This window comes from Anser cygnoides, chromosome 18 (assembly GCF_040182565.1).
Source record: "Anser cygnoides isolate HZ-2024a breed goose chromosome 18, Taihu_goose_T2T_genome, whole genome shotgun sequence".
Classification (NCBI taxonomy): Eukaryota; Metazoa; Chordata; class Aves; order Anseriformes; family Anatidae; genus Anser; species Anser cygnoides.
Genome location: NC_089890.1, coordinates 13,056,791 through 13,078,133, shown reverse-complemented (window position 1 = coordinate 13,078,133; position 21,343 = coordinate 13,056,791). Strand labels below are relative to the sequence as shown.

Here is a 21,343-nt window from a genome sequence, read left to right as displayed (position 1 = left end):
TTGTTGTCGCCTGCAAACTTACTGAGGGTGCACTCAATTCCCTCATCCAAATCATCAGCAAAGATATTGAAGAGGGTGTGCCCCAATACCAACAGCTGGGGAACACCACTTGAGACTGGTTGCCAGCTGGATTTCATTCTATTCACCACCACTCTCTTGGCCTGGCCTTCCAGTCAGTTTTTAAGCCAGCAAAGGGTGTACCTGTCCAAGCCATGGGCTGCCAGCTTCTCCAGGAGAATACTGTGGGAGACCACGTCAAAGGCTTTGCTGAAGTCTAGGTAGACTATGTCAACAGCCTTTCCCTCATCCACCAGGTGGGTTACCTGGCCATAACAGGAGATGAGGTTGGTCAGGCAAGACTTGCCTTTCATGAACCTATGCTGGCTGGATCTGATCCCCAGGTTGTCTTGCACATGCTGTGTGACTGCCCTCAAGATGATTTGTTCCATAACCTTCTGCGGCACTGAGGTCAGGCTGACAGGCCTGTAGTTCCCTGGATCTTCTTTACGACCTTTCTTATAGATGGGTGTCACATTAGCAAGTCTCCAGTCATCTGGGACCTCTCTGGTTGACCATGACAGCTGATAGATGATGGAAAGCAGCTCGGCAATCACATCTGCCAGCTCCCTCAGCACCCTCGGGTAGATAAGGGTATAGAGTTATATAGTTTCAAAACAGAAAGATCTGTTCACAGGAAATCCTGTGGATAAACTGAACAATAAACAGTTTTTTTTGCAGTCCTACGTATTAAATACTCCTCTATTCTTACAGCAACATTTATAACAAGATTCGGGTCCTTATGCAGAGATGTACAGTACCAGCACAGATGTTGTTCATCATCTGTGCCTTTCTGGAACAGTAGTGGAAGAGGACTGGAACAGCAGTAGAAGAGGTCATCTCTGCAAGAACCAAATGTTAGGTATCATAGATACTCTGGGATATTTTAAATGGCACCAATCACCTATATGTTGACAAGTGAATTGAGCCTTTAAAATTCTCTGAAGACCTTCGTCATCCAGCTCTTCCATAAATCTCTGTGATTAGCTGGGAAACTCCCAGAAGTAACTGCAGTGCTACATTACCAGGATGCATGACAGGAGTAACAGAAATTTACAGCAAGAGATTTTCACACAGAAAAAAACTTGTAACCTGAACAAACAGGAAGAAACACTGCAGATAAACACAGTGCTTTCCTAATACCTTTTATCACAACAGGATCGTATGTTCATCATCTGTTATAAAGACAACAATGAAAGTCCACATTGACTTTGGAGCAGAATTTAGAGTGTTTTTGGCTTCAATGAGAGCAGATTCAGTACCTTCAATACAGTCAATTATATACTCAGACCACTCTAGACAAACACCATATTTTTTACAACATCTCGTCAGAGGCATTAGGTGCACACTCTTGGTCCTCAAACAGCAGGTCCGCAATATCTGCTAGTTCAACTGTATTAACATACTTAACAAACTACTATATACTAATATTAATTACTAACAAATTACTACATACTAATGTTAATTACGGTATTAACATTAACAAATGTGATTAAAAAACCTCAACACATTTAACTAAACAGACCCAAAGATATAGTTGTGAATATGTATATTATAAGAATTCAGAATACATAATTCTGGATAAATAAATAAATAAATCTGAATAAACAGGCAGACTGGCTGGATAGGCTGCTCTACTGGCTATTCTCATGTCCAAACATGAAAACAAGAAAGTGAATAGCAGTAGTTGGCACCGATTTACAAAGGGGAAATCAAGCCTAACCAACCTGATAGCTTTCTGTGATAAGACTATTGGCTTAGTGAATGGAGGGAGACAAGTGGATGTTGTTTACCTCAGCTTTATCAGGGCTTTCAACATTGTCGCAAACAAAGTGAGGAAATACAGGCTAGATAAGTGGACAGTGAGATGAACTGACAGCTGGCTGAACTGCCAGGCTTAAGGCATTGTGATCAGCAGCACAAGTCCAGCTGAAGGCCAGTGTCCATTGGTGCACCCCAGGGGTCACTACTACATACAGTCCTGTCTAGCATCTTTATGAATGACCTAGATGATGGGACAGACTACACACTCAACAAGCCTGCAGACAACACAAAACTAGGCAGAGTGGCTAAGACATCATGTGGTTGTGCTGCCATTCAGAGGGATCTCACCAGGCTGAAGAAACAGGTCAACACGAATATGATGAAGTGTAACCAAATGAAATGCAAAGTCCTGCAATTGGGGAACAATAACCCAGACTGACAGTGTGGAAAACACCTTTGCAGAAAAGGACCCGAGGATCCTGGTGGACAACAAGTTGACTAGGACCCAGCAACGTGACGCTCACAGTGGACCAGTGCTTAGTAGTGACTTTTTATGTAAGACAAGAAACTGATAACCTATACAAATAAAACTGAGAGACAGGCTTTTAACACCTAATCTAATTGAGTTTATTGTTCAGCCTACTGTCAATCTATTAACCATCCAATATTGGCCCGAGAACAACAAACTAGTTTGTTTCGAAATACAGAATATATTGAGATGCTTTATCTGTTAAATGTGCTTCCATTCATTAGTTTTCCTACTCATTGCATGACACTTGTTTCTTTACCTTATGGGCCATTGTTCTCCAAAATATTCATGTATAAGATACAGAATATCAAAAGCTACAAATAAGTCAATATTTATTAAAATGTGCCCAAATGGCAAATTTGTGATGATTTACTGCTGAGTCCAGCATCTCAGCATCTGCCTCAACATAACCACTGTCATGTAATGAAACAAGAGAAACTGCCATGAAGTTTTTTATGAGAACTATGGCACGTTAAATCTACAGTAATCTTTTGTTTAAAAGAAAACAATTATGAACTAAAAGTGCCAGGTTGTCTTTACATAACACCCTTCATTCCTATACCTCAGTGGAATTTACAAAATAAATTTACACAGACTTCTGCATTACAATTAAGAACGAATTCTATAGCAGATTTTGCCATTATCATTCCTTGTAGCCATGAGAAAATCATTCAAACAGTGACTAAGTTTCTCTACATTTAAAAGGAAGGTGATTATTCTTGCCTCTTTGGCAGGCAAGGATTTAAAGGATTAGTCATTTAATATTTGTGTGAAACAAACAAAAATAAATAGCACACACACACACAAACACCACTAACAAACAGCAACAACATAAATCCACAAACCTGGAAATTCCAAACAAACATAATTGCTTTCTGGAAGTCTCTACACTTTAAATCTGCTTCTAATTAAAAGTGGTGTTTCCAAAAGCCTGTCCGGAAGACCCACTTTACTCTGAGGTTCTTCATAGGAAAAATATGAGTTTTCTAGCACCTAAGCTCAAAGCAGAACCAGTACCACACAAACATTACTTTTAAAATGTCATCAGTCATGAAAAATAGTTATTCGGGGCCATGGGGCACCACCTTATAGGGAACCATAATATTTATCTTCAACAGAGTACTGAAACAGGAAACCCAGGATTCATCATGTGCACACAAACACTTTCTGTTATCTTTACAGTGCAACACATTAGACAAGATACTTCCTGGGATTACTTGTGCCCTGTTCCTTTGAAAATCTTGTTCTAATAATAGGTCTTTAGAAAGCAGAGTGGGTGGGTTGCTTTTTCCTTTATGCATCAAATGCCAGACTGAAGGATAATTCCTTGCTCCACACACATAAAAATCTTATAGATAACTGGACAGTAGATTCCAGGCACTGTTTTAATCGCAGTTCCTATTCTATAGGTAAAGTAGACTGCTATCAGAATATTGGTCTTCTTTCCAAACTGTTTTCTCACTTTGACTGGGAAATATCTTTCAAACATTTGAAAACCCAAATCTGTAAACGGCTGCAGAGCCATCCTACACAGCTCTAGTTCATATTACTGAGCAGAATAAATTCTTCATGCTATTGAGTGAACTTGACCTAATATCACTGCATTGGCTTCCTGCAGGCTTCAGGAAAGAATGAAAGTCTTAGTCTTTTCCAGATGCTTCCTCAACCTAGCCAGCATGCCAGATCACAATCAATTATTCTGCTAAGATGCAATGACCTCCCTCTTCAAGGTCAAATATCTCACCTGTGCAGATGAGAGCATCTTTCTGGGAGCCTGAGAGTCTGAAATTGTGGAATTAATTCACCTATCACAGAACTTAACACCTCCCACTCCCACTGCAAAACATTCTGTCTGTCAGAGAACAGAGCTGAAGGTATAGCAGCAAAGGTAATTAAAAAAATAGAGAGAGAAATAAAAATCTCCTAAACCACAAAAATTACCTTGCATGTAGAACTCCACAGATGACAGAAAGACAAAAAATGCACTGCATATGATGAATTTAAGCTACAACAATTTACCACACTCCTAAAGGCAGTCAAATACATAAACTGCTTTAGGACAGACTAATCACCTATGTGATGTGAGATGAGAATAAGTATGTCTAAACTGAGGGGAGCAAGAAACATTACATTCCAGTAGCTTTTGTACCTTGGGAAACCAAGCAGAAGTGTAGAGGCATTTCAATACACTCACAAAGGTTTAGTGACACAAAGCAACACTTGCTCCTCCTCAGAGCAAAAGAACTCAAGCCACAGGAATCAGGATTGTCATTAACCCCGATCAATTCACCTACACTCAGAGAAACCCCATTTTGTACTAGACATGAGATTGATACTTTGCTGAGGAGACTTAATTGATGTTTAGGAGATAAAAAAGTGCTTTTAATGATGCAGTTTTGCTTGAAGCTGATTATGAGCTTCAAAGGTCAGAATAAATGCCAGAGGGAGAGATTATCAAGCAGAAGACTGCAGAGACAAAGATAAGTCAGCAACTACCATATGGTTTGGCTATTTATCACACAGAGCTACTGCTTATCCTGTGACCCTACCACTTATGTGATGACTATAAGGTGTCTGTCAGACATGCATGGATTTCTCTTTCATGTGTACCCACTCACTCTCAGATTTGGGTTATTCAACATCAGCCTTAGAATAAAATTCTCAGTTAAACAACACAGGAAGCCATTCACATACTAGAAATATCATCAGACTTATCTACCTCTCAGAAAACGACCACAATTAAATTATCCATGAAAATGTAAGGAAACACTGTTGACAAGGCATAGAATCTCTCCGTGATATGAAAAGGCCTATCAGACTTTATTTATGTGCTTCACAGTTTTCAAGCTACAGCAGGTCTCTCACCTTTGCAAACAGCACAGTGTTTGCACGCAGTGCTGCAAGGCAGAACATAAAAAGATGCTGGTGGCTGTAATGAACAAATTACATAGAGTGGTACTGATCCTGATCGCAAGCCTAAGAAAATGAAATGAAGGGTGGCATGTTTTACATTGGAACATAAATGATTGCATTCTTTTCTGTCACTCAGTTTGGAGAAGTAGTCAGAGCTACTCAGATGACAGCAATGTGCACAACAGCAATATAGTTTGAAATCTTTACTTCATGTGATTCTTCTCTTCTACTAGATTTGCTGGTACAGGTTATGCAAAGCTAGCATGGCTGTAAAGCCTGACACAAACGAAAAAAGGTGAAGGCTTTATTCATCAGAACAATTCATCAGAACACAGTCACCCAGAAAGACATTTGGTTCAAGTAACACAGACACACTTATTTTGCCGGGAAATTCTAACTCTACATGGCAGGAACATCTACACAGAAACAGGAACCAACACATCCGTGCACACTTATCAAACCAGAGTCTTGCATGCATGTGAATTCTCCAGTAGCAGAACTGTCCTCAGTGCAGATGCACAGGTCTTCTATAATGAAGTTGTACGACAACAGCTTACAACAGGTCTTGTGATCTCAGTGTAGTCACATTAATTTCATGCCTCCCTGTCCAGATGAAATACAGACTAGTATACAAAATGGGACTGTAATAAAAATTGGCATTGAAATGAGGTTTAACTGCCTTCCACAATGATACGGAAATATCTCCCACAGCACCTGCTAGCTTGCAATAGCCTTTAGTGCTCCCATTTTATTTAAAATAAAAAATTAAAGAGAATCCGCTAGTTGTAAGCTGCTACCACAAACTGGAGTATGCCAGAGGTCACTTGGGCTGCTTTCAACTATTAAGAATTGCTTCAAGCAAGGTCATCTTTTACTTCCTCCTACCCTCTTTCCCAGTCTCTACATACAAATCCCACAACAGCTCTTAAATTGCCAAAATAACAGCATCAAATGGGTGCTGATAAATCACATTACATTTCTCTTCATATAGTCATCCCTCAAGAGGTTCAAGGAATATGCATATAGACTGAAATGCAGACCTCCTGTATTTTAAAATACCCTTTTGAAGACATTTACTGTGATCCGATGGCAAAAACTTAAATGTCATCCCTGATTAACCACTTGAGGGCATTCTACTTCATCTGTGTAACTACAAACCTTGAAATCTATACTACTAAAGGGCTTTGAAATTAGCTCTACACTTAAAGAGACAATATCAGGAAGAGTTTAATTTATGAGGAGACTCATCAAATTCAAAGAACTATTTATTTACTTTGTCAAAAGAAAGCATGCTAGTGAAATAAAGGTAGTAGGAACTCTATGTCCTAGCAATTAACTGTGCTTTACATAGGAGTACAAAGGTTTTCACCACACAGTGATTTTCACAGAATCTGCAACAAATTGCCATCTCTCTGGCCAGGAATTAGAAGACCATCTGCAATTCCTCTAGTTGCTTGCTACCACCTGTTGCAAAGCTACCAAAAACAAAAATTAAAAAATATATAAATCTGGGGGGCAGTGTTGAAACTAGAATAGAATCATAGAATCCACCTTACTTTCCCACAAAGGATTGGTAACACCAGTAGAAATAAACGTATCTATTCACCACAGAAATTTGCTGCAGGTAAAATGAGTTCTACAAAGTTACCTTCACTACACAGCTGTGCTTCATAGTCATTACATACACATGTATCTTTGCAAATTCATGCTCCTGAGATGCCACGGAATCGCACTGAATGGCAGAGGCTTGCAGGGACCTCTGGGTCCATCTGGCCCCTACCCTGCTTCAGCAGGCCAACCAGAGCAGGGTGCCCAGGACAGTGTCCAAGTGGCTTTTGGAGTTCTCCAAGGAGGGAGACCCCACTACCTCTCCAGGCAACCTGTGCCAGGGCTCCCATCACCTGCACAGTAAGGAAGTGCTTCCTGATATTTACATGGAATCTCTTGTGTTCCAGTTTGTTTATGCTGCATCTTGCCCTGGTGTCACTGAAAAGAGCCTGGATCCATCTTCCTTGCACCCCCATAGAGTACTTTGTATAACTCTGACTCTTTTTGTTCTCCCTTGTGATTACATTGCTAATATGGTCAGCATCAGAGTATAGCACAGCTGAACATAGTTGTGTGCCTAAGCACCAGCAAGGTATTAAGGGGATCTTTCTTCATCTTCTTCACCACATATCCAGTCTTGCAACATTAGCTGCTGTACCTTCAGCAGGCTTTATGGTATGCATGGCTTACCCTGTTCTAATCATCTGAATTTATTTAACAGCTTAACAAGTTATCACTGGAACAAACAACATTCATGTTCCACTTTAGAACCTGACTTTCCCCCTGCAAGAATACAGTGAAATTTACCTTCAAATAGAAAAAAAAAAAATATATATATATATATAAATAAATGCTGTGTCAAATATAACAAGAATGGGAGTACAAAGGAAAGGAGATAATACACCTGCAGATGAGATGACCCTCTGAATGGGACTGACAGCCAGGGAACCTTTAGGCCCAATGAAAATGATGTAAGACCACCTGCTGATTTTAGCATGTGAACCAAATCTTAATACAGGTCCAAAACCAAAAAGGGAATCTGTGGAAGGACAGCAAGGAAATCAGGGTTCTCTGCAGCAGGACCCCACACTCAGCTAAACGTAGCTTAGAAGTTACCTTAAGTTTTCTCCATTTTGCAAACATTTGCTGAGCTGTATTTTAGAATGCACAGCATCACAAAAATAAAATGACAGCAGTTGTTGAACATGGGTAACCTACTCTAGTATAAACTGCTATCATGGATGATTTGCATGTCAAGGACAGCAGAAGTCCAATTCACTGTTTATCTTTAAAATCTGCTGCTAGAAGTAAATCTGTTTTCATATGAGCCATCTGATGTGTTTTGGAATGCTATTGCCATTCTAATTTCCATCCTTTCCTTCCACTGTTCATTCCATTCAGCCAAATTCTGTTTTCCATTCTTCACATTATCAGGCAGTGGCAGATGCTATTGCAATAAATTTAATAGCAGCATAAACACTACATTTGGTTATGTCCAAACACCCTTTAATTAATTATATGACACTCTAGAAAGAGTCGAGGAAGGAGAGGTCACATGCTACTGGGGAGAAGGAGAGTAGTTTGTTTACACAGAACATTCACTGTGGAAAAAATTAGTCAATGCAGCCTAAGTGCCTGAGGATGAGGCAGAGAACACCAGTACAAAGTGAAAGTCACCGTAACTGAACGCACAGAACCATGAGGGTGCATACAGATTTTTCCATTATACTGAGTATTTTGACTACTGCATAAATGTTGGAGAACCTTGGAGATGAGGAGGTTATATATATGGAGGATGTGGCAAAGGAGACTGAAGCAGCGACCCAATGAAAGATGAGACCAGATGCAGAGCTTGATAAAACATATTAGTGTGCACCTTGTCTTGCACAGCAACATTAATTTCCCATAGGACTTTAATGGCTCCAACTCGACATAGCTCATAATTTCAGATTTTATGGGTGAGTATTCATACCACAACTGACTAACATCTTTAAAAAAAAAAAAAACTAACCCATTTAATGCAACGAAACGAACCCTTCTGCTAAGTAAATGGAAAATGCTAATTCAGAGCCAAGTTGGCATATCTGCAATATTTGCTTGTGATTCTCTTGACCCAATCATTAATTTATTTTATTTTTAAACAAACGTTTGAAATGCAAAATTCAACAAAGCAACTAAGACCCACACATAATTAGACTGAAAAAAGAGGTCTTAGGCTGCAGGGTGTGCTTGAGGTGCTTGTCAGTGTCTGATGGCATCAGTTTAATACACTGATGGGAGGTGCACCCAGGCTGAAGAAATGCTCAGCCTGGTGACAGCTTTGGGAGGAGGTGGGCAGGCTGAGGAGCATCAGGGAGATGGAAAAGGAGATGGACTGGTGGAATCATACCCTACCATCCCCGGGACAGAGGTGTCAGCCAGTCATAACATATGACATGAAGAATTCCCTATCCTTTCTCCACCAGGCAGAAGGTGGTGAGACTGAAGAGCTAAGGGGGGATGGAAGCAGGTTTCTGCTCAGTGCAGCATGTGAATCCCCTCCCTGCCTATCTTGCCTTCCCAGGCGCCCTTAAGAAAACAGGTATGAGGCTTGGGAACTTGACGGACAGGACGGTGCGGATGAAGATCCATCTAGGTTGAAGAGGCTGCCTAAGGCAAGTCAGTCTGCCCCCAGTAACAAGACAACTTCCATTATGAAAAAAAAATTCACATCAGTGACTCCCTTCTGAGGGGAACAGAGGGTCTGATACGCCAACAAGATCCCATTCATTGGGAAGTCTGCTGCCTCCCAGGGGCCTAGGTAAGAAACATTACTAGAAAACCTCCTAGGCTGGTATGGCCCTCTGATTATTTATCCATTACTGCTTTTTCATGTATGCAGCAATAAAGTTGGTGATCAAAAGAGACCTCAGGGTCTTGACAATTAGTTAAAGGATCAGGAGGCACAGGTATTGTTTTCCTCTGTCCTTCCAGTATCAGGGAACAACAGTGAGAGAAATAGGCAGATCCAGCTGATCAGTATGTGGCTCTGACAGTTTTTTGACTACAGGATGGTCTACATGGCACCAGGCCTGCTGTCGCCTGATGGGATGCACCTTTCTCAGAGGGGGAAATGAATTTTTGTGCCCAAGTTGGCAGAGCTGATTGAAAGAGCTTTAAACTAGGTTTGAAGAGGGGAAAGTGATATGGGACAGCATGCCAAAGTGTGAGGCACTCTGTGTTAGTGAGATCCTTCAATCTGCTCCATGAGGTGCAGGCTACACTGGAGCACACTGAAATGTTTCTACATCAATGCATGCAGCATGAGGAACAAGCAAGAGAAGCTAGAACCTTGAGCTTGGTTCCAGAGCTATGACATCATCGGCATAAGCAAGACTTGGTGAGAAGCATCCTGTGGCTGGAGTGCTGTGATGGATGGTTATAGGCTCTTCAGGAAGGACAGGCAGGGCAGGCAAGGCAGGGGGTTGTTGCTGTATATAAGGGAGGGGCTGGACTGTATGGAGCCTGCAGTTGGTGATGGCACAGTTGAGAGCTTCTTGGAAAGGATTAAGGGACAAACAAAGTAGATTTTGTTGTGGGAGCCTAATACAGTAGTCAGCCAGCATGATGACATCAATGAATTCTTCTCACTTCCATAAACAAGATGATAGTTTGGACTTCAGGCTCTATTGTATCAATCAGCTCCTTGCTGGAACACCCAGCTGAAAGCTAGTCAATGTCAAAGAGGATTAAATGTTTGGGTCTGGATGGGGAGCAAATGGACTGCAGGGGAAGTGTAAAAGGTGGCAATGAGAACACTTCTCCACTTGTTTCTTGGATGTCTCAAAATTATTTTGGATGGATATAACTGTTGGCCTAGATGCATTACTTGGTCAGGCCCCAGACCTGGCTAAACCCCTTAAGAAAGAAAGAAGTTATAAATAAAGTAATTTTTATTGGAACCTGGAATGTGCGTGTGCAAGCAGGCACTTTCACATATCTCCAATAAATTATTTATGAACCAGAACAGCAATAAAACTTGACTGCTTTCTAGATGAGCTCTTTTCATCTGTTATTTAAAACACTGAAGGTCAACACATCTCTTGTCATACAAAATGGACCTTTGAGAGACAAAACCAGATAGCTTTATTTTTCCTTTTCATACCAGCGTTGAAATAACTAATTTCATAGCTTTAATGCACTATAACTTTGAGAAGGCTCAGAACAAGAAAGGTCGCCTATCGCCATTTTAATGAGCATACAAACTTAATCCCCAAGCGCATTTACACTCAGACATTAAGTACTCCTTCTGGCAAAAGCCAGTAATTGTGTGCTCCTGAAAAGCATGAGAACTGCAAGAGGAGACAATCAAAAGAAGCAGAGATCGCACATAATTTCCAGATGTCATCTAATTCTAGCATGTCTTACAAAGACACATTTGTTTTCCTCAAAAGAAATAATGACCAAACAAGAACATGCCAATTACCTATAATCCTGTAACAACACAAATTCACATCAACGGAAATATCCATAGTGAAAACTTAATCAATTTAAATGCTGCTCCAAGTTTTCTCCTGAAGATGTATTTCTATCACTGATGAGAAAGGTTGTGGTGGTCAAGTGCTCTCAGTTGTACTTACTGAAAATCAATGACTGAACTAAATTACACACTTGCCATTTATAAAGTTCCTGATAACCTTTGCATGTCTTACACTGGATCTGTAGCATTACTTAAGTAGTGTCCAGTGGGTCTTCAGCTCTGCTCAGAGCATGCTGCATCTTCTCACACATCTTAATTCATTGAAAGATCCCATAAATGATATGCTCTATTAATTGATTTGTTAAACCATGAAAAGCAGTCAGTGCTCTGCTCCCTGCATAGCCACTGAGCAAAACCATTTGTCCTAGAGACTGATTAAATTGCAACAAAGCTTTCTGCAACCAGAGCCAGTGAACTCATCACTTTCTGAGAATCACAAGTAAATCCAGCTTCGGCAAAAAAACACATATTCACTGGAAAAGCAGACCATACCCCTCACATCTTTCCATTGAGACAGTGAAGTTCCTCACAAAAAGACAACACAGAGGGCATCTTTGTCTTTTCTACATAATGTTTTTAAAGAGAGAACTCAGATTTACCTAGACTTACAATTTTTGGCTATAAACACTTGGGCTAAGACTGAAATAGCTTTTTACTGTGGCACAGGAGACAATACAGTCAAGCATCCTCCTCATTCTCTCTTTGCTTTCCTCATTTGTATCTCATGGTTGCTAGTCAGAAACATTTCTAAGACTGCAAAATCACTAATTGCTATTCAGTTTTATTAAGCCGTAACAAAAGCACTGTGTAATTAAATATCTGTACTAAAAACACTGCAATAAGATCTATCAGCATTTGGCAGATAACTATGAAGACAAACACAGAGGGGCACATGCAAGGAAAAATCAACAGGTAGCAAATCAGTAGGACTGAATTTGAGAGTGGCAGAGAAAAGAAGGAAACGCCTGTAACTGCCTCACCTTTTAAGAAATCTGATGTATTTAGCACGAGTGCATCAAGGAAAGTTCCTAATCAGCAGCATGCATTACAGCCAGCGTTCTTCTTTCTTTTGCACTACTGAAGCAATGAAATTACATGCTGACATAACAAGACATGGTACATGAAATACTGGCTCAGTCTTCTTCTGCCCCACTCCTTACCAACTTCAACTCTTGACTGACAGCCTTGTTCAATAATGGTAAAAACCAGCACAATGAACGAAAAGCTACAGTACACTTACAGTATACATTAAGGAATGTGTGTGTATATATATATATATATATACATACATACATATAATGTCTCCCCAGGATACATACATATACACACACACAGATACACACACTATAATGTCTCCTGGGAAGACCTCATTGCAACCTTTCAGTACTTAAAGCGGTCTTATAAAAAAGATGGAGAGGGACTCTTTACTCGGGTAGATAAGGATAGGACAATGGGGAATGGTCTTCAACTAAAAGAGGATAGATTTAGTTTAGACATTAGGAGGAAATTCTTCACTGTAAGGGTAGTGAGGCACTGGAACAGGTCACCCAGAGAAGCTGTGGATGCCCCATCCCTGGAGGTGTTCAAGGCCAAGCTGGATGGGGCCTTGTCCAACCTGATCTAGTGGGTGGCATCCCTGCCTATGGCAGGGGGTTGAAACTAGGTGATCTTTAAGGTCCCTTCCAACCCAAGCCATTCTATGATAAGCAATATCAGAATGTAGATGCATCTTACACATAAACCAACTCATCAAATGCTGTTGAGTTGGATACACTGCCTGTAAAGGCTCTTTGAGCGGTTATGTGTGAATAGAAGTGAAGTAAAAGAAGAAAACAGATGAGAATTCTTTCTTTTACAAAACATTGCAAGAAATTGTTGCTTGTGACAAAGGATACAGAGGAGGTAGAGTTACTGTATGCCGTCTTTGCTTCAGTCTTTACTGTTAACGTGTGCCCTCAAGAATCCTTGATCTAGGATACCAGGGATAAAGTATGGAGAAAGGAAATTTTTCCCTTGGTTGAGGAGTATCAGTTTAGAGAACATTTAGGCAAACTTGATACCACAAATCCATGGACTTGGATGGGAGGGACCCACACATCCTGAGGGAGCTGGAGGATGTTGCTGTTAAGTCACTCTCCATCATCTCTGAAAGGCTGTGGAGAACAGGGGAGGTGCCTCAGGACTAGAAGAAAGCCATTGTCACTCCAGTCTTCTAAAAGGGAAAGAAGGAGGAGTCATGGAACAAGACAGTCAGTCTGACCTCTATCCCTGTAAAGGTGATGGGACAGCTTATCATGAAGGCCACCTCTAAGCATATGGAAGACAAGAAGGTGATCAGGAGTAGTCAGCATGGATTCACCGAAGAGAAATCATGCTTCATCAACCTGATTGCCTTCTATGATGGGACAACCAAGGATGGAGCCAGTGTTTTTTCAGTTGTGCCCAGCATGAGGATGAGAGGCGATGGGCACAAACTGAAGCACAGGAAGTTCCAGCTGAATATGAGAGCACTTCCTTACTGTGAGGGTGACAGAGCACTGGAACAGGTTGCCCAGAGAGGTTGTGGAGTCTCTTTCTCTGGAGATATTCAAAACCCGTCTGGATGACATCCTGCGCAATGTGGTGTAGGTGATCCTGCTCAGCAGGGGGGTTGGACTAGATGACCTTCAGAGGTCCCTTCCAACCCCGGCCATTCTGTGATTTTGTGATTCTGTAACTGGCTGGAGAGAGGAGGGAAAGCAGTGGATGTTGTCTGCCTGGACTTCAGCAAGGCTTTTGACACTGTTTCCTACAACATCCTCGTAAATAAGATCAGGAGATGTGGATTAGATGAGTGGACAGTGAGGTGGATTGAGAACTGGCTGAATGGCAGAGCTCACAGGGTTGTGATCAACGGCACTCTAGTTGGAGACCTGCAGCTAGTAGCGTCCCTCAGCAGTCAGTTCTGGCTCCAGTATTGTTTAACTTACCCAACAATGACCTAGATGAAGGGATGGAATGCCTTCTCAGCAAGTTTGCTGTTAACACAAAACTGGGAGGAGTGGCTGATACCCCAGGAGGTTCTGCTGCCATTCAGAGAGACCTGGGCAGGCTGGAGAAGTGCGTGGAGAGGAACCTCATGAAGCGCAACAAAAGCAAGCGCAGGGCCCTGCACCTGGGGAGGAATAACCCCATGCCCCAGTACAGGCTGGGGGCTGACCTGCTGGAAAGCAGCTCTGTGGAGAAGGAGCTGGGGGTCCTGGTGGACAACAAGCTGGCCACAAGCCAGCAATGTGCCCTTGTGGCTAAGAAGGCCAATGGTATCCTGGGGTACATTAAGCAAGAGTGTTGCCAGCAGGTCAAGAGAGTTAATCCCCCTCTACTCAGCCCTGCTGTGGCCTCACCCTGGAGTACTGTGTCCGGTTCTGGGCTCCCCAGTACAAGAGAAACATGGAGCTCGTGGAGAGAGTCCAGCAGAGGGCTGCTAAAATGATTACGAGACTGGAGCATCTCTCATATGAGGAAAGGCTGAGAGAACTGGGCCTGTTCAGCCTGAAGAAGGGAAGGCTCAGCGGATCTGGTCGATGTATACAAATACCTTAAGGGAGGTTGCCAAGAGGACAGGGCCAGACTCTTCTCAGTGGTGCCCAGGAACAGGACAAGAGGCAACAGGTACAAACTGAAACATGGGTAAGACTTCTTTACTGTGAGGGTGACAGAGTGCTGAACAGGTTGCCCAGAAAGACTGTGGAGTCTCCTTCCCTGAAGATATTCAAAAGCTGTCTGGGCACAATCCTGGGTAATGTGCTCTACATGATCCTGCCTGAGCAGGGAAGTTGGAGGGTCCTTCCAACCTCAACAATTCTGTGATTTCCAAGCACTAAAATATTACTTACATGTCTACATAAAACCTTTAACTATGGGGCATTGTAAATTATACTTCTTTTTAGTATTTACATAATGTCTGACACCTAATTGCTTCAATAGTCAGATTTTCTTATTAATGTTAAATTAACATGTAAGGCAACATTACAAGGTAAACATTACCTTGATTTTCTTCCATCTTCCCAATTGTTTCTATCTGCTCAACAAGGTCATTTGAGTTCCATTGGCTCATGCCTATAAGAATGGCACTTTTTCCTTCCACCACCTCTTCTGTAGGAAGAAAAAGGAGAACAGAATAAACTGCAGTGATGAACAAGAGAACAAACATAAGGTTAAAGCTAGTAACTAGGAGAGAAATAAACAGATCATCATGTTCCCTAATGAGAATACATAACAAGTTAGCATATGCAAGATTCTCCAGGGAAGCTTCCTGCTTAGTGATATACCCTGAAGTGTACCTATGTGCTACATAAATTTTGTATAGGAAAAACAGAGAAAAGAGAGAACTGCTTGCATTTTTGCTCTTACCTTGAGCAAGTCTTTTAAAAACGAAGTTGTGAATAAATCACTCGAGTGTTTAATATCAATAAATAGTCAAAATTCCTCCCTCTTCCCAACCCAGGCAAGCACTGAAGAATGAAGATCAAAACAGCCCTAAAACATGGATTTTTTTTTCCTAACAGCTGACAGAAATTTCACATAAACTTCCAGTTTTGCCCAAACCACAGTTCTCCTCCTTTAGTCTCTACAAACTCAGGATATTTACAGTACTGAAGTATCAACATGCCTTTTTTTTTTTTTCATGAAACACATTTTACCTAAAAGACTGAAGCTATTTTCTAACCAGAAGTCAGGTAAGTATTTTTTATTCAGTCTTTACAACAGTGCTGTGAAGCAATGTAGCAGGCTGGAAGCCTATTCTCCTATATGACTGGGTGGAGCTGAAATGCTTCAGGGGACATGCACTGAAAAAGACAAAGCTTGCTAGTGTCAATATCACTGTGAACTTCTTGAAAAATGAATGACCTTTTTGTTCTAAAAGCCTCTCACCTGACACAGAATACAAATGCTGCACTTTCATGTGTATAATTCAGTAACAAGCTTGTGATCCAATAGCAATGCGCGCGCACACACACACACACACAAAAGAAAAGATTTTCTGTGGGTCATACAGGTAAAAACGCTGCAATGAAACTGTTCAAGTAGTAACTATCTAGCACTGACATAATTATATTAATATAATAAAAATACTCATTCAGGTTATATACTCATTCAGGAAATGAAATATGCTATACTATAGGGCGGTTAAAGTATTCTATAACAGTCAAACTATATGAACTTCTCAGAATGTGAACATGAACATTTTCCAAGATGCAAGGAAAACCTCAGTCAACATCCTGGGACTTCTATCAGTCATATAATTGTAGTTCAACATTCACCTCAGCCTGAAAATAGAGCTCTAAATGTGGTCCATTATTATAAACATTTTAAAGTTTATTATATATCCAAATTTTAACATGTAATCAAAAGAAGTATCTTCCTACTCTAGACAGGCCTGAAGTGAAAGTGTATCTCTAAAAGTCAACAATAAACCATCAATACTAGCCTGTAGATTTCAATATACTGAAATTCTGACTTTACAACATTTAAAAGGCAAGGCAGAGGGAAGAATGGACTCAGAGACCTCTTTAAAAGCATGGTTTTTTCCTTTTATCAAAAGCCACCTGTGCTATACAAAGCTTTAAATTTTCATCTAGGAGCACAGAGACATCTAGGAGCACCTGACAAAGTAGACCAACACCCCCCTTGCTGCAACCTCCTTTCAAGGTGGTTGTAGAGAGCGATGAGGTCTCCCGTCAGACTCCTTTTCTCCATACTAAACCACCCTAGTTCCCTCAGCCACTCCTCCTCATCAGTCTTGCTTTATAGTCCCTACACCAAATTTGTTGCTCTTCTCTGCACATGCTCAAGCAACTTCATATGCTTTTTTTTACCGACAGGCCCAAAATTGAACACAATATTTGAGATGCAGTCTCACCAGTGCTGCATACAAGGGGACAATCACTTCCCTAGTCCTGCTAGTGACACTGTTTCTAATGCATCACACCTTGTTCACACACAGCTCAAACTTCACACTGGTAGGACATTCAATATACAGAGAAAATATCTTTAGTGATCATCTTTTAACTGAGGAAAATCTGCTGGTACCCGTGCAATAAAATAATAGTAAAAAAATCCAACATGGTAGCATAACTCAGTCCTGCCATGAACTGAGAACTTTGTGATTGACATATTCCATGCCACATGGAAAGCAGCCAACAAGGGAGAGGTGGGCAGAAGAAAACTGTAAAATATTACTTCTCCCTTTCTCTGTGGATTTCACTAAATTAAGCAGCTAGCCAGGGCAGATGAATCAACTGTCAACACATATACAGCTGTTCAGATCGCAAACACAGGTGTTTAATTCTGTGTTTACAAGGTAGTCAGATAGTACTTTATTTGAGTAAATGGGGTTTGACCCCAGCTGTTTATCAGAAAGCAAAAGCAGCTCACTAATGTTATGTTTTAATTGTGCCCAGTGCTGTGCCCTCTGCCTCCTACCTCAGGCAGCCTCTGAAGTGCATATTAGACATGGTTAGATGTACAGTCTGGGATAGTTTCCAATTTCCCCCATACAAAAACAGAGCATTTAACTCCAGCTGCACTGTGCAGAGTTCTTTCAGATGCAAGAGTATCTAAGAAGCATTGATGAATCAGTCTGAATAAATAACAGAGAACGTGTGAGAAATACAGGTGAGACATGAAACAGGAAATGTGGTGTTGGAAGCAGAATAAGGGAATCAAGCTACTTCATTTCTAGGTGAAAGCTGCAGTATCCCTCCTGGACAGCCTCTCCCCATTCCAGCACAGTCCTTCCTGCAGTTTCTCTGGCACTACATTTAATCCAAATGAGGCCAATTAATTTAGCCCACACATATACTTTCCTCTACCAAAGACAGAAGCTCCCTTACCACTAAGTGTAGGATTGCCTTCTGTCTCTTTTGCTTGTACTAATGCTTTTGTGTGCATTTATTTTTCTGACATTTAAACACTTAACTATTCCTGAAAGGCTGTTTGGGAGAGAGTGGAGAAGAGTACCTTTCTTCACCTCTCAGGTATGTCCTAACCTTTTCTTTTAATTTCCTTCCTTCCTTCCTTTTTTTTTTTTATTTTTTTCCCTCCACTCTGTTAATTGCTGATGTTAGTAAGACTGAAAAATCAACCAGGTCACTGTTATGTGGTCTACAGGCACCTGCACCAGAACAAAAAGAAGCCTGAAAAGTAAGTGCAAGAAGCAAATCCTGGGAAGATCCATACCGGAGAAGGTTTTCTACCTATATCCTACTAGTAATATAGAGGCCAGTAAACATAAGAGCTTATGTTACAACTAGTATGTTACATAATATAAACGTAGAAGTGTCATCCTTCAGGTAATCTAGTAACCAGTCCTTGTAAACGTTATATTTTCCTTCAAACAAATTGGAGATTTTTAAGCTTACTGTCAGATTAAAATGCAGGTTGATCACGTCGATTTAGTAATCTTCATTTCTGCCTTATAAGGACTCTTAAGGTAGACAGCTCCCTCCTACCACCTATGCCATCTTTCTAAGAGACAGTCCTGAGAACTATACAACTTTTTTTTTTTTTTTTAAGGGAAAAACAAACAATAATAATTAAAAAAAAAAACAGCAAAAGGCTTGTATTGGAATTCTCTTCTTCCAACCCAAAAAACTGACTGAAATAAGTGCAGATACCAATTTATGAACAAAGTAATGGCATGCTTCTTGCACTACTCTCAGAAATGGTTTATACACTTCCTTCAAGACTCATTAAGAGATTCAAGGCTCTAAAGGCTAGGATCTGATGATACGAATTTATCATTGTCCATTTAGGCTTGAACATCACCTCAGTGCTGTAAAAACCCACCAAAGCCGACCTCCTTTCACCGTCATATCACTGTCTTTACCAAAAGATTTGCAAGTGAGTCAGGACTAGCACACTGCTGAGGAAGGTCGCACATTTGCTTCAGTGATTCCAGCAATGAGCACCAGCAGAAGAACAGGGGACTATTTGATCTTGCACAAACACCAGGAATTTCCAACTGGCAGTTGCCAAATCAACTTCAGCAGTGTCTAGAGAGTGACAACTTGACCATCACCACAACCATTTGGGTAGCAGAGGAAGGGGATGCACCTTACACTCCCTCACACAGTCTAGTTCCTGAGAATCACCTTCACCCTTGCTGTGATGTTATCTGTAAGTAATGACAAAGGGAGGCATGGCACCAGGACCAATTGCTCCAATGACAGTGTCCATTCGGAGACCCCAAGGGCTCACATCAAGCGCCAAATATAGCCAGAAAAAATACGGCCTCGGATCAATTTCTTGTGGATTAATTAACAAATCGTTTCTTCCCCTTGCTTCTTTATTAAAATGTAGTGCTTTCATATTGTTAACACCTGTTTTGCATACGAAGCAATACTGACCATGACAAATGAAGTTTCCCAGGGTCTCAACCACAGCTAGATCTCCTTCCTGAAACATTCCAGAACAACTAGCAACCAGCAGTAAGATACTGACTTAACATGATTAAACATGCATTGCATTATCCAGAAAGCAAATTTAGTTGGAGATAGACTTCTGGAATAGAAGCATATTTTTCCCTTAGTTCAACCAGTGATACTGTTTATGACTCTGGGTGAGATGATTCCACTCTGTGCTGATTTCTCCAGCCTACATCCACACTTCTATTCAGAATGAAAAGTGACAATGCTGCAAAAGACATCCTTTGTGCATGTGCTAAAGGTGTAGAACAACAGGCATTTGTACTGGCCAAAGTCTATGTACGCACTAGGATGCGAATCATTATAAGATACTACACGTAAGCAATATTGTTACCCACTGTTTAACAGACCAGTGGCACATACTGTAGAAATAAAGGAGACCCCATTACTTTTCTTCTGAAAATCTGTCTGAACAAAACTTAATTTGAAGAACGTTTTGCAAGCTAACTGCAAAGTAATCAAAACTTGGTAATACTTGGGTCAAACTCCTGGTACAGTGGGTAATCACTGTTTAGCAACATTTCAGTCTCTTGCAAAATGTCTTTAAAGTCCGTCCTATGACTATCTTCACTTGAATATAGAGCACATTCAGTAAATTCCAAGTACATTTCTTTTATCATTAGTCTATGATCCATGCCTCAGCAACTCCAAAAATGGCAATCACCATACTGACCTTCAAAGCATTCTTGAACAATGGATGTTGACAATTCGAAAGAATATCCCATCAGGCACAGTGAATGATCATACTCCCAAAAGAGAGCCCAATAAAATATTTTGCAAACAAATAAACTACCTCATCTAACTTGTATGAATCATCACCATTTTAGTTCTCTCTAAACAAAATTTTAAGAATGAGTGCTTAAAGTTACAATACCCACTTCACAGGGAACATAGAAACTGCTGAAATCTGTAAGACAGCTGGTTTAACCTACATGGTAAGTCACTACTGAAATGCATAAAGGCAACTTGGAGAAAAATCAAGAGGCTGTTTTTCATTTCTACTTCCATCTCTTCCACTCACTAAAGCTTAAGATTTCAATACAGCCTGAACAATTTAGCCATCCTGTTCTCACTGAACATAGAACAGAAACAGAGCACCATCTCCGACTCTTCACTTCTACATCTTCCACAGACACACTTAATTTTTATCCACGTAAGAAGTTTCTCTCATATTAAATTCTCATCTCTCACTAGAAGTCTGTTATTAGAGCATTAACAACTGACTAGCAGATATTCATTATCTATACATAGCAGTCACATTTTATTTCAAGTAACAGTTATAAAAAGGACAGCTACTGTTATTAGGAGCATTTCAGACTACATAAACTGCCCTGACATTAAACAATTAAAAAGCATTTAATGAAAGCTGTATTACATACTAAAATCAATAGTTCCGTATGCTCAAGAACTAAGAATATTGTGAAATTTCTCCCAAATGCATTTAAAACATAGTATGCAGAATATTGTATAAGCACACTTATCCTCTTCCTTCCAAACCTTGGAAATCATCCTGCTATAGAATGGCTGATTCAGTAGACAGCATTA

At 40.6% G+C, this 21,343-nt stretch overlaps 1 protein-coding gene across 5 annotated transcripts in view; it reads right to left on the bottom strand.

Moving 5' to 3' along the window:
• PITPNM3 (PITPNM family member 3) overlaps positions 1-21,343 on the bottom strand; it is an 88,972-nt gene that overhangs the window by 47,379 nt on the left and 20,250 nt on the right. For 4 of the 5 annotated variants that reach the window (XM_066979695.1, XM_048074099.2, XM_066979696.1 and 1 more), the window contains one exon: positions 15,357-15,464. The exons of the other annotated variant lie outside the window; for it this stretch is intronic. In XM_066979695.1, the coding sequence (XP_066835796.1) occupies positions 15,357-15,464 (108 nt within the window). The remainder of the gene's footprint in view (positions 1-15,356; positions 15,465-21,343) is intronic. 5 annotated transcript variants of the gene reach the window in all.